The 14,663-nt window shown below is 37.9% G+C and overlaps 1 protein-coding gene across 8 annotated transcripts in view; it reads right to left on the bottom strand.

The window, feature by feature from the left end:
• The window catches only part of GRID1 (glutamate ionotropic receptor delta type subunit 1), a 538,060-nt gene that overhangs the window by 43,737 nt on the left and 479,660 nt on the right, over positions 1-14,663 (bottom strand). For all 8 annotated transcript variants that reach the window (XM_039719738.1, XM_039719737.1, XM_039719736.1 and 5 more), the window contains 4 exons: positions 6,383-6,484; positions 4,841-5,038; positions 2,631-2,955; positions 1,041-1,179 (listed from right to left, as the gene is read on the bottom strand). In XM_039719738.1, the coding sequence (XP_039575672.1) occupies positions 1,041-1,179; positions 2,631-2,955; positions 4,841-5,038; positions 6,383-6,484 (764 nt within the window). The remainder of the gene's footprint in view (positions 1-1,040; positions 1,180-2,630; positions 2,956-4,840; positions 5,039-6,382; positions 6,485-14,663) is intronic.

Here is a 14,663-nt window from a genome sequence, read left to right as displayed (position 1 = left end):
GAAAGAAACAGAACCTTCAGAAATTTTTAAGAATATCATTAGTCAAGCTTTCTGGATAGCCATTTGTGCCTTGCTTTTCAAGAGCAATTTATTCACTGACCTTAACCTTATTCCCAGTACAGCCAGGCATCATACATGGATAGTTTTATTCTACATTGTTTCTCATGTTATGTCCAGAAATTACTTGGAGTACTTATTTGTGTTACTGTTAAGACCCATTTATTATGGCCAAACTAACAGAAAGTGAATTTAAGCTTTTTAAGGTTTTGGCCTGGTATAATGATGGTGATACATCCACATAAAGCATTACAAGATCTGCAAATGAACATTGGCAGGCTAAAAATTGGAAATTCTATTGAACTCATGTTTAGAAGAAATGGACTTATGTCCTTCTCTGCAGAAACCACAAGTTCCAGCCTCACCTTAGTGACAATCCTTCTGTTTCAGGAAGAGAACACAAACATTCAGTGCCAGTCTTCCCAATGCAATCCAAAATGAGAGCAGCAGCTTAATTGTGCCACCCTCTAACACCTGAAATCCTTGGTTCAGCACTTTCTAGAAGAAGAGCCTGTGCTGCTCCACTCCATTACTACCACATCAAACACGAGATATCAGGCTCTAACCTTGTCAGCACTGAGTGTGAAATTTCAATGGCCCTGCCAGCACTCCACACCAGTGTGAAGGTGGAAGTTTTGTCCACATTTTCTTGGAAAAAAAATTAAAATCTTTGGCCTTTAAATTAGAAGAAAAAAAAACCCCAAGTTACACACACAAATTGCAACCAAACAACCAGCAGGACATGAGAGACCTCTCTTCTGGAAAAATACAGAACTAAAGTGTCATTGTCCCCTCCATCAGAACTGCTTGAGGACTGTTGGAGTGAAGGAGAAGAGGGGAAGAGGAGAGAAAAACAGCCACTGCAAATAAGCACAGTATTTTATTAGAGAGTTATCTCCTTCTTGCAAGAATGAGCACTGAAATGGATAATACCATCCTGTGAAATCCAGGTTTCCAGCTTCATGTGAAGAAGAGGCTCTTACCTTATGGGATTATCCATCCTTGATACTGTGAGAAATGCTGCTAAATTCGCTGTGTAGGAAGAGCACACAATAAGGGTGAAGAGCCACCAGCTTCCCATTACAATGCGCATCGCCACAGAATTGACAGTGGATTCACCCCCTACAAATAAACAGAGAAATGGAGCGTCTCTCAGCAGCTTCCATTTGCAATCACCCTCTGTGTGCCCATGTATGTTAAAATTTGTTAAGTTCCTCTCTGTTTTCTCTCCAGTCTGCCCTTTTCACTGTGGGAAATGCACTGTTTCTGTTCAGGCTAGAACAAGATAATTCACAAGTATTTTTTCCAGTCTATCTCTTGCCCTAGACAGTGTTTTAGAAAATCATCTTTCAAAATATTTCCCTTGAGAATTATTGAGGATCAAATCTAAAGAACATGAAAAATGTTCTAAATAAAGTTGAATGATAAAGGTGAAGCACAACTAACATGCAGGAATTAAATCATTACAGTGTTCAGATTATAGTAATATTCTGTTTTCAATTACCCTTTCAGAATTGGAAAAAAAGTCCCATAGAACTGCCTAATGGTTTGTGTGCTATCTTTGCTGTATTTAAATCTGCAAAGACTGAAGCATTAGTGTCATTACTTGTTACCCTTTACAGGATTTCAAATCATGTGAAGGTTTCTTTCCATCAGTCTTCGAGCACAGTTATTCTTGAGTATCATTGGAGACTAAACCTTACCATAGAGCTGGTTCTACTCACTTCAGCATATGTTTGTGCTGATTATATTTTACTGCACTTAAACCCATCCAGGCTGCCACCTTAATGAGATGAGGGACCAAGTTTCATAGCAATAGGATGTATTTTCCTGCTGAAGCTTTAGAAGCTTGCAATCACAATGAAAAAAAATGTAGAAAAAATTTAACAACTTCACCCATATGTCAGCATTCAATAAAACTTGCCTTCCAAGAATACAATTAACATAATAGATATGGCACAAAACCTGTGTGGGCAGATTTTGTAAACAATAAGTTAGAAAATTACTTTATTAATGGCAGCAGTCCTACTGAATTCAGTAGGATTTGTTCTATGCTGAGAGATTCCTGAGTGTAAAGTTAGTTGCGTACTCAGTTCAAACAACCAAGAGACAAACTATCCCACATGAGTTCAAAAACATATATATTCTCACTCATGCATTTTTTCATCAAAATGCACTTCACCACTCCGGTGGATACAGAAGGTTGCATGAGCTGACACATTTCTATTTCTATTTATACATTAAACAATTAAAAAGGTGCTAGTTTCAGAGCTGCAGAAGTGCTGCAATTCTGCATCAAGCAGATCTGTAGTTTATTTCCACTGTAACAACTTTCCCAAAGAGGCAAAGCCTGCTAGTGCTTTTTTTTCCTGGACTTACTGAGAGACAGAAAAGGCATAAAAAAAGACATAAAGCCCCAAACTTGCCTACCTTTCCCACTTTTGCTCATCTGGGCTAATAAAACATAATAGCTGCCCACCCTTCTGTTGCCCCTTTAGCCCGTTGTGGCACGACTGAGCCGTGCTGCCCGCTCCCCGCGTGCAGAGCTGCCTGTGGGCAGCGGGTGAGAGTACCTTGCTGCACGAAGGCTCCGTACACGACCCAGATGGCACTGTGCAGGGTGGAGGACACGGAGGGGCTGGGCTGTGCCGTGCCCTGCGCCCGCACCGCCTGGATGCGGTTCAGCACGAAGATCAGCACCCCCACGATCGGGATGGCCGCAGCGATGCAGGCCCACACTGCGAAGTCGAAAGGAGCGAAGAGGGAGAAGATGTTGATCTTCTCCTCGGGCTTTTTGATTAAGATGCCCACGGAATAGTCCATGTAGCGCTTGCTGAAGTCCACCACGCTCTCCCGCTCGGGTGTTATGGTGATGGCTGAGATGGCCAGGTCTGCTCTCTGCAAGAAAAATGCAGCACGTCAAGTCGCTCCTTGCCACCAGGAGTCTGGACAGCAGGCGAAGCTTTCTAAGAACCATGGCTTTCTTCTATAACTTAAAACATCTAGATGCATTTATATAAATTCTCTATAAATAAAACCAGAATCACTTTCACCATTTAAACATTAGTTAATTGCACTGGTCCAAAGAAAAATAATGAAGCATAACCTGTCAAGGTACTCTTGAACAGAAAGCATGACCCTGACTCCTCTCTGGAAGAAGGGTAGCATATTTAACCTTTATCCCTCATTTATTTTCCAAAGGAGGCCTAAAACTCCACACTATATTAACTTAGAGTACTGTAAGCAATAAAGAAACACCATTTATTCAGCTTGTGTATTTGTTAGCAGGGTGGGAAAAGCTAATATTTGTTTTTCTCCCTGCAGAATTGCCAACTTTCCATATTCATGAAGAGATTTCATAGGACAACTGGGGAGAAGATTTTGTTTGTTTTTTAAAATGAATAAAGTGATGGAAAAAGCTCATAACAGGAAGAATGCACGAAGGCAACTTTGTTCCTGAAACTGCTTTGCCTTCGATATTTAAAACAAGAAGATTTTGCATGTAGGTAATCCTTAAAGAGCATGCACACTTGATGAAGGGTAAGATAGGAGTTAATAAATAAGATTCCCAAAGCTTTTGAAGAGGTTCAATTAGATTCTCAATATTTTCTGTCTTAATAAAAAGAGGCCTCTTCAAAAAAACAGAATATACATTCAGTTTCCTATCTCTAATTGTGCTGGAAATGTAAAGCAAATATTAGACGAGGGAGGTTTGCTTTGAAACCCTTTGGAGTGTGTGGAACAAATGGTTGCAGAAATACCATTTAAAAATAGCATAATAGATATTTTATTGCTTCAAAGAAAGCAATTTCCAAAGAAATTTAACAGGAGTTCTTACCTTATTTTTAAATCCATTAAATTCAAACAGTTTATGTCAACGTAAAATAAGTTAAAAATTCTTTATGCTCCCCAGCACCAACCGAGAACATCCCATTATCACACACATGTTTGCAATAGCTTTAATTGCTTCTATTTCTTCCTAAACATCTCCTCACAGATACTGAGCCACCTATTTACGAGATAATGAGAAAGCTTTCACTTTCAGTAATAACCTCCACTGAAGAAGAGTAACCTTTTCTACAAAAAGCAGCAACATGGAATATTAATTCCTTTGATTCTTCTTCTTGATTAACGCTTATCCCACATGGGATTGCAAGAACATGAACAAAATACTCTTATTTCATTCTCTGGGAGATTCCAACCTACAAACTCTAGTCATTTACTTAAATGGATTTCAATTAATTTACTAGATTTGGAATACTGTAATAAAGAAATTTGGTCATTTTAAAATGAATTAATAATCTTGAGACCAGTTTAAATTCTGATGCCCTGTTACTGGAGCTACTTTTCCAGTTTGGGAGTCAAATTCATTGTCATTACTCATTGGTCTTTATTAAACATATCATCACAAAATGACAAAGTCCCATCTACAAACAACTTTCAAAGACAAAATGATAAAAAATAAAACACTAGTAGTTAATATTTTCAGGAAAATACCATATTTTTTCCTCTATTTTCTATATTTAATTCCCTCACACACACAAACATGACCTCTATTCTTATAGCAATGTAAACACATAGATTTACACCAATATAATTTACGTTGAGAGCAGCTGGAAGCAAATAAAAAAAGAGACTATCTAGTTCCTATCCTCCACAGAGTCTTAATTTGTAGTTTATGTCACATTCAAACCATCCATAGCTCAGAAGCATTCTGCACTGGTGCCTTCATCCTAATTCATTCTCCTGCAATTTTTTTAAATGCAGCTTCTTCTCTGTGTACCTTGTTAATGAGTTCTCCAATCATGCCATTCCAGGAGCTGTTTTGGAGCTGGTGTCCATACTTGCCATCAGGAGCTTGATATATCTCATACTTGAAGCCCAGATTCTTGGCCAGTGCATCCAGGACATCAATGGAAAATCCTTTATATCGTTTTGGCTGCCCAAGGATGTTCTCTGCCACCATCACAAAAGGTTCTTCCTGAGAACAAAACAGTATCTTAACTGACACTTGAAACAAGATTTTTAGTTTACTTCTCTGAGCAAAAGGGTGTTTTCTGAGTTAATTCTGGACAACTTGGCACAGATTTTGAGACACCTGTAACCTTCCGAGGCAAAAATTGGGATACTGTGAAGCTTCCCAACCAGACACTACTGCCTCAGCACTTGACTCCTATCCATAGCTTTGGTTTTTCCATTGCTCTTGAGAAGGAGCAGAGACTCCAGAACAAATTCAACCTCAGATTGAAAAAGCCATCTTTTATATACAAGGTCTCATCTTATATCTAGGACACACACTAAAACACGAGCTAAAACCACTGCAACTTTGTGAACATTTAAAATTTTGAGAACTCAAAGAATAACAGTCATGGGTACTGATTTCTGCAGTAATTTAATTTAAGAAGTCTGTTTTGGGACCAAGGAAAGGCAGCATTTTATGGTTTCTGCTGGAGATGGGTGTCCTGCTCTCCTGCAGATCCCAGGGATTTTGGTGGCACAGCCACTGCAGTTGGCCTTGGTAGCCTGGTACTGTCACAGAAGTGATCTGCCCACCTCTCACACCAACTACAGCATAAATTGAGGAAAGAAAATTGGGGGCTGGAGGTAATGCCTTCATGTACATATGTACTCTTAGGTACTGCCTATTTCTACCATGATTCAGGAAAAGAGAATTGAAAACAACAACAAAAAAAAGACATCATATTCTGCAATCTGTAGACTACAATATCTTAGCCAGGAATGCATTCAAGCCCTAATTTGCCCCTAATGTAGCACTTGGCCAACAGGAGCTCTTTACCACTCCAGAGTTTAACAGACAGTAGTCCCAAAAGCATGATTTTTTTGGAAAGATGACACCTTTCTAAAAGATATAGTTTGTCTCAATGGGAATTTATGAGCTTGATGCAGGAAACACTTGATTAAATTTTACAGCCTGCAGCATACAAGAGCCAAGATTAGATTATCATAATTGGTCCATTTGATCTTAAAATCCATGAAATGCTGAAAACTGCCTATCCAAGCTCGAGGATGGTATCTGGAATGCACCCCTGAGCACTGAGGCCCTATGCTGGTTCTATGCCTGGTAGGAATTACAATGCAGAAAAACAACATAAGCAAACAAACAAATGCTCTGTATCACTGACAGTGCACAGCTTCACATAAAATAATAAAGGGCCATCATCTATCTTCCTTGTTATGTAACTGATCATCCAAAAATACAGAACTGAAAATGATAGGGGAAAACACTGCGGGAAGTGCCCAAAATATTCAGTGAGATCCTTTTTATTTTGAGAATTTTGTTTCCTGAACTCAGAAAGGATCATACCAAGACAGTCACAACTTTGAGTGTCACTCCCTGCAAGTCGTTGCCCAGCCGTCGCTCTTGCAGGCTGCCGTTCAGGCCCTTCTCAGAGTCCCACGTCGCCAGCTGGAACAGAAAGCACCGAGTCTGAAGCACTGCCAGGCAGGAATCCTTCAGCATTTACAAAATGTTTAATGGCAGCTTGACCAAATCCAGAACTGATAGAGGGAGGCTGAGAGGTGTGTGGTTTCCTTTCATGTAGAATCAGAATGAGTGTGATTCAGAGGACAGACATAAACACGTGTCTTGCCTGAATATATGTTCAAATCGGGAGCAATATAAATTATCTGTTACCTGTAGTATTTGTCATATCATTTCACTTAGTTCACTCTGAGATTACACTTCTCCTCAGTAAGTTATATTTTCTGAGGGTCCTCAGCATTACCTATGTTTACACTATCCTAGAAATCCCTCTCTGCTCAGATTCCTATTTTCAAATATCCTATGTTTATCAAAGACCAACCTTTTTTTCCACAGTGTTTTAGCTCACCTACAGTCACAAATTCTTGGCACAGGTTCTGTGGTGTCAAACTGTCTCAACTCACATTTTCTTCAGCTCCTGTCTCAAATCCTGTTTTCTCTGTTCTTGTCCTACTTCTACCTGATCTCTAAAACTATTACAGCCTCTTGAGCTCCCAGGCTCCTGATGAACAAGTATCTCATATCTACCAGATGTACCACATGCATGTTTTCAGGATATCTCCCTGGAACATTACACCTAAATATTTTATTTCTCAATTAAACATATAATTTTAAAAATTAATATTACTGCATTTTCTGAAGAGACATACAGTCCAATCCAATAGAACAGGTTCAATAGAAAAGTCAATTTTTAGTGACCTTTGGATTATTCAAACTAAATACACTCCTGAGCAGCAGCAGCAGCAGTCAGACTCCTTTTGCCTTCAAACAGAATCCACAGTGTCATTTTGTTCAGAAGAGACATAAATAGTATCAAGTAGAAACTGTCTTATTCTTTTTTTTTAGCTGTACTCTTAAACACCAATACTATGCTCACATATTTGGAAGCAGTGTTGTTAGCTGAAGGCATGCCCTGTAGAAATTAAACACAGTCCAAGATCTGTGAAATATGGATTCCTCCTGCCAGAAGCTAATTTTCATGTAACAAGTCAAAATCTTCTTGGAAAGAACTTATTTCACTGAAAATGCCTATGGCTAGATGTCTTACATGATTTATTTCTATGACTTCAGTTTTATCCTAAAGCCTCACAAATCAAATCAACAAATAAAATGTGATGGAAGAGATCTGTATAGTTTTATTTCTGGTTTGTTGCATTAAACTGATAAACAGGGAACTAGAAAAGAACAAGATATTCAGTGAATATTCAGCAACTATCACAACTGATGAAAATTATTCCACAGTCACTAAACCTTGAAAGCTGAGATGCAGGTGAGGAAAGACTTAAGGTAAACATCCTTTTATCCCCATGACCTGGAGGATGGAGGAGGAGAATGTATGAATAATTTTCAGCTTTCTAATGACATTCTTGGAAGGGAAGATATCTCAGATTGAACACTCTCCTCCTGTGATGCAGTTTGGAGTGACAGAGGAGTGTCTGCACATCAAGTGTCTGCAGCAACACAGGCAGATAAATAACTGTAGCTATGGTATCTTTTGAATTTGAATTTAGATGCTTGCTCTGAAATATTTCCAGATATTCCTCAGCCCTTGCTACTGCAAAACCAAATGGACATATCTTTTCTTTGGCATAAATCAACATGGTTCAACGGACTTCAAAGATGAGTGTAGGTGTGTATAGTATCTATTGTGTCTCAAATCTGTAAAGAAAGCTTACAGTTTAAACCTTCTTTGCTTGTCCTAGGCATAGGATCAAGATTTTTGCCAAAATGGCTTGCAACATCTACAGATGATGATTAAATAGTTTTTAAATATGGGAAATGTAACACATTCAAGTTACTACTTCATCACTAGTGGACTGACACATCAATTTTTTCTCCTACACATGCACCTTTCAAAATCTGATTTCATATAAGGGTCCTAGACTGCTTAAATACTCTGTTTCATATTCTGCACTACCTCAAAAAGTTCTGGAAAATACTGGAGACAAAACAATGTAAACCCATGAATTTTATTTTTTTTTTTCAAAAGGAGCAGACAAAGATCCTTCTTCCATTCAGCAAGGGTAAATGGAAGGAGAAGGGGCATATTTTGCTTCAGAACAGTACTGCAGAGTACAAACTTTTCAGCCTCTTAAAAGCAAACTATAGAGATAATAATCATAAACAGAACATAAGGAGAACTGTTTCCAGAAGGGATTTTCCTTGTGCATCCTTGTGCTTTGAAACAGTTCATTTGTTAAGAACTGTGCCAATTTTATCTTCCACTTCTTGCAGACAGAATGATGTTTATAGGATTGATGTATTTACAGATATGTATATCAATTTGTGACAGCTGCCCTGTCAAGATCAGTGCCTGAGAAACTAATTTCCAGCACAGTTACACATCATAAGTACTGCTGTTAAGGCCATTAGAGTTTCATTCTTTGTAGAAATATGTACAAATTTCCTACCAGAAGTCTGGAGCCAAAGGTTATAGCACAGCCATCAGCTGATAGGAGATAAAGGGCTTTTAGATCTGGTTATGAGAAACAATTGCTTGCAGAATCAGAACTTGCCGGATGTGTTTTAAAAAGAAAAATCAGTGGTCTCTGGAACATGTATTTAATGGCAGTCTGGGGGGGACTTTATGAAAGCTACTTTATGAAAGATTTTCAACTCAAAGCTTCCTAGCTTTTCTTTCTGTTCTTTTTTCAGCCCTATTGCTGGGAATCCTCCAGTTCTAGCTATACAGCCGAAGCTAAACCACCCAATAAAGGCTACCCAGAGGAAACAAATGTGGAATTCTGACAAAAAGGTAATTTGTTGGAAAATTCTGACTCAAAACATGCCTCCAATTTTAGTCAATATTTATTTCATTTTCAACTAGAACTGCAAGGAAAGGTTTGGAGAGAGGAAATAAGAATTTTAACATTGTTTTCACCTCCACAATAATGCAGGATGAAACAAAGACGCTTACTCAAAACACAAGCAAAACAAATGTCTGTCACAGGCCCAACCAACTGGAGATGCAAATTATCCCAAACTACTAGTAAATACAGTTGAAAACAGACATTAGCAAATAAAGTGTTCAGTGTGTCTGTCACTGTATTGAATGTGATTATCTACACTGTTTTAGTTTACAATGCAGTACTTACGGCCCAAATAATGCATGTCTCTGCTATCTAACACAATTCTAAGTATGACACCATCCTAAACATGGTCTACTTTCCAGGAAAACCATGATTCACATAAGAAATAATCAAGAAAATTCTCAGCAGATGCATATTAATGTTTGAAATGGTTACAATCTATCCAGAGTATATATCTTCTATATTACCAAAACCAAAAAACTTTGATTGAGAACTTGTTGGAGCTAAGGTTACACAATCCAAAAAAAGTAAATTTAGGAACCCCTTACTTGAAATCTGAAAAACTAAGAGACAGGAAAGTGGAAAGAGTGCAAGGCAGGCAGTTCTCACACCACAAGACAGAGACACCCATATCAACCAGAGCACATTTCCTGTGAATACAAAAGCTGTCCTGTCCATGGAATTCAATAAATTAATCTATGTCGCTCACAGCCTAAAAATGCTTTTAGATTAAAGTTAGACTCAAACAGATTTCATTTAAATCACAACTTATTTCTTAACCTTGAAGTCAGTAGAATTTATGTCAAGTATAATGTCCTTCTACCATGTATGTGTATTTTACACATTGGTGCCTCATGCCCTTTGCAAGCCTTGCAATACAACTAAAAGTAGATTTTAAGTGAACCTGATAATAAAACAACACATAAACTAGAAAATTAATGCTTACAGGAGACAAATATGAAATAAGGGAGTGGCCCATGGAATAAATTGAGTAAATTGAACACTTACTTCTCTGTTACAGTTCTAAGAAATAAAAGGAGTTTCACTTAAATCCTAAAACAAATTTAAGTCCACTTAAAACATTTAAGTCCATAATTCCTTTTCAAATTAAGTATAACAGTAATCTACAGAATTTTCTGCCATTCACAGCAAGGTAGGATTCACAGTTTGAATTATTAGTAGCAGTAGTAGTAGTTAAAAACTCTTTTGTATTTGTGTAATCCACAAAAATATAAAAGAGGATTCAGTAAATGAAAAGGTATCCCACCTTTTACTTGCAAGCAAATCCAAACACTGATACAAAACAATCCATCAGAACTACATATTAGGAGTATTCTAACACTTCTACTCTAAAACATAAGCTTATAGACAATATAGTGATAAGATAGTGGGTAAGAGCACCAGATGAACTGATTTAAAGATACATTCTGTGGTCCAGCATAACTCATCCTTGTTTGCAGTGAAATACCAGCAAGTCATCCACATCCAGACATTCTAGTCTGATATTTTGCATTTGTTTGTATTAAAAACATATCTTGCTTCCAAACATTTGCAGTGTGGCTGGAATACCTGTGCACCCACAGCTACAGAGAACTCCAAAACATGTTGAAACCATGAAGCAGAGGACTGAGAACCCAGTCTCAAACAGTATAAAAACTCCCAGTCTTTGGGTGAAAATTTTGTGCCATCCTGCTCAATGCTCAGGGGTCTCGATTTGCTATTAAGTGGCACCATAAGGATTGCATCTACTTGATAAAAGGTCAGAAAGGGGCAGGGAGACCAAGGAAAGCTGCATAAAGTTAGAAAAAGGGCAGAGGGAAAGGCTGCCTTCCCTGCTGCTCCTACAAGGGGACCCTGGCTTTGGGTCCAGGACAGCAAAGGACACAGATGTGGCTGTTGATGCTTTAATGAGTCGTTAAGAATGCAAGACCTTCAGGGAGAAGAATTCCATTTATTCCAATTTTAGTGCAACTGTTTTGCAAATTTATGGTGCTATATGGATGATAATAAAATTTCTCCAGAGAATCACAGGAAGATAAGCATGAGACAGCAAGACCTAAAAATTACCAAGTCATTCTGGAGAAACTTGACTGCTTTTTCAATAATACTGCAGAATTAATAGGTAGCTGAAATGAAGAGAACAATATGCTTGTATCTGAATTTTAGGTTTTATTTCATACATGGTCTTATGAACCCTCACCTAGGGCAATCTGTCTCCTGAAAAAGACAATACCACATCATTTACAGATTAGCTCCTATGGAACAAGGGAGAACCATGTATCAAGATAAGACAAAAAGTTCTAAATAGCTCAGATCAAGTCAATATTAAGATCTTCTTGACTTAATAGCTTTTTTACTGCTTTGGAGCAGGAAATAGGAAATCACTAATATTAAAATGCCTAGGATGCAAAGATATCTCAAAACTGGGGAGTGCTGAAAATATATCAGACTATATCAAACAGTGAGAAAAATAAATCGAAGTGGTAAGAACTCCAACATGAAACTATAATATGCATCCTGCATAAGTAGAAATGGACACTGATGAAACAGAAAAATGGGAAATAGGCTTACTTCAACTGAAGAAACAAACAGAGAAATCAATGAACAAGTTGTGCAGGGTGACAATGAGATGCAAATCATGATGAGCTTGTAAAACAGTACTGCTGCACAAATACCAGTGTGGTCCTGGACTCCACATCTCATGGCATGGGCTGGACAGAGCAGCCACAACACAGCTGAGAGGGATGTACATTCTTAACACTGTGGTTAGCATCTGTCTGAACATGAATTAGGGATGCTGGAAGAAGATCAAGGGAGAGCAAGACAACTGCTACTGTGATGGAAGATTCAGTTCACACGAAAAGGATGAAAGGTGCAACTGTGAATATTGAAGATAATGATAACCAAGAAATGGGAAAATTAGCAACAAAACTAGATATAAGGCAACAGAACTACTGCTGCAAACGTACTGTAATCTACAGAGACCCTTTCACAGGAAATATAAATTGTTTCCTAGAAATATTTATTCATTCTCAGTGAAGACTGTTAAATGAGAAATGGATAAAAGGGCAGGGATTTTTTTAGTATTTCTAAGCAAAACAATTTTTCGTGGGAAGGGTTTGGCACATCCAGTATATGAGGTACATAGATAAAGGAAATCAAAGAACCCTCTGGTGGTTCTTGAATTCACCAGAGATACCAGATCCAAACAATTGTTTCATATAATACTGGATCCCAACCAAAGGTGACTAGGGTGGTTTTGTCCCATGTGGAACAATTTCGTTAAAGTTCCAGAGTACAAGGTTTAACCTGTGATCCCCTCAGTTTGCCATTTCCCAAGTGAGTGGATTCATTGCCATCTTTAAGGCTGGTGTAGAGGCATTCTATCCACAGAGTTAAAATGTACCGGTGTAGTTTTTTCAAAGATTGTTATAATTCAGAATACTTGAAAACCTCAGCTACTTTCATCTCCAAAAGAAAAAACCATTCCCTATTGCTGAAACAAAGCCATTCCTAGAACTCTGCCAGGGAGAAATTCTGTCAGAAGTGCACAGGAGCAATTTGAGGTTCCAGCCTACAACCGCTAACTTTGCAAGCCTACGTAACACCACTGAGTCCCGAGAGCCACACTTATATAAAGTTAATTGAGCATAGACCTAGAATAGAAAATATAGAAAGTTCAAGAACGCTGAAGGAGGGATTTGAGTAGGAAAGAGCAATTGACCTGAACTGACATATCTAAGGAAACAGATATACACCACTGCTCGCCTGAGCAGCCAGCGAGACAAATGGCAAATGTCTGGGACTGAGATGCCATAGGAAGTCTGCCCTTGAAGCAGCACAATGCCCTTCAAATATGTGAGGGAATGGGGGCACAATTAACATGGAAAAGCAGAATTAACAGAGTTACAACCATATAGACAGTCCCATGAAACTGATTTAGAATTTAAGAAAACAAATCTTCAATTGTGCCAACAAAATGTACTTTGGCAAGAAGATGCATAGTAACAAGCGGAGAATTTATACAAAGTGGAATAAAAATTTCAAGGTAATTCAAACAGCTCAAAACCAATGCAAAATGCTAAAAATTACATTGCATTGAAACAAAGTGCAAATTAGTATCAGAAGCATATTTTTGCCATGTAAGATCAATGACCGTACTTAACTGCTATTATCTAGAGAGTAACTAGATAGCATATGGATATGGAGTCTCTCTTTCCATGTCATTTACAATATTTCCTACATAATAGACAGAGAAAACCTAGAGGGGAAAAATTACATTAGTTAACCCAGAGCCGTAAGGACAGTTTAGGACTTAGGACTACCAGCAGAGGCTTTGGTACAGGTATTTCTGCATTAATATTCTTATTCTCTAGAAGCCTGTGTATTTATTCAGGTCCTGCTCTTCAGATTCTGCCATTCACTGCAGCTAACAATTTCAACCCTACCTATCATAACTCAGCAGTATCTTGTTCCATTTTTTTATGGTCCTTCATCGCAGAGAATATCAAATATTTTGACATGAGATGAAATGTTTTTCCTTACATTTTTCATTAGCCAAAGATCAATTCAATTAAATGTAATGACCGTACTATTAAAAGCCAACTACTTTACATATAATAGAGCTCTACAACATAAATGAAGATTAGACACATGATGCCTTATACTACTATCATTAAGGAAGCCAAGGTATTCTACTGCTTTCTACAGAATTGTGATTGAGGAATTTCATGCAGAATTGAAGCAATGTGGTTTTTTAACCCTAAAGGTTTTATTAACACAGTGTCAGACTCCTTGGGAATAGATCAAGCACCATATACTTTATATTGCATATACATAATGTTTAACATTATGTTGAAGGCTACCAATTATGGTAATTATCCTTTTTTTTTTTTGTGAAATAACATACTGCTCCATTATGTCGCAGATTGAGATATTATTTTGCTAGCAGGTAATGAAGCAGCATTGATACCAATTCAGGGTTGCTCCTCTTTCTATATTGAAATAGCTGGTGAACATCTCTGACCTCCTAAACAACACAGAAAAACACCTGTGTTCCACTGTGCTGAGCCTGGGCAATGCTTGTCTGGGGCAGCAAATCCATACTTGGCATAAAAAGGAGCTGAAAGGACATGACAAGATAAATGTATTCTGTAATTCATTATATAAAAGTATAAATAGGCCATCTTCAGCTCTGCTAGAATAAATTGCTTCAATTAATACTAGTCTTTGAAGGAGCAGTGACTGCAACATGCTGATGTTATTAGTGCAGCAACACAGGCACTGAGAAAGAT

The sequence above is a fragment of the Passer montanus genome, unplaced genomic scaffold (genome assembly GCF_014805655.1).
Source record: "Passer montanus isolate IOZ18808 unplaced genomic scaffold, ASM1480565v1 scaffold42, whole genome shotgun sequence".
NCBI classification, from domain to species: domain Eukaryota; kingdom Metazoa; phylum Chordata; class Aves; order Passeriformes; family Passeridae; genus Passer; species Passer montanus.
This window is presented reverse-complemented; position numbering and strand designations above follow the sequence as displayed.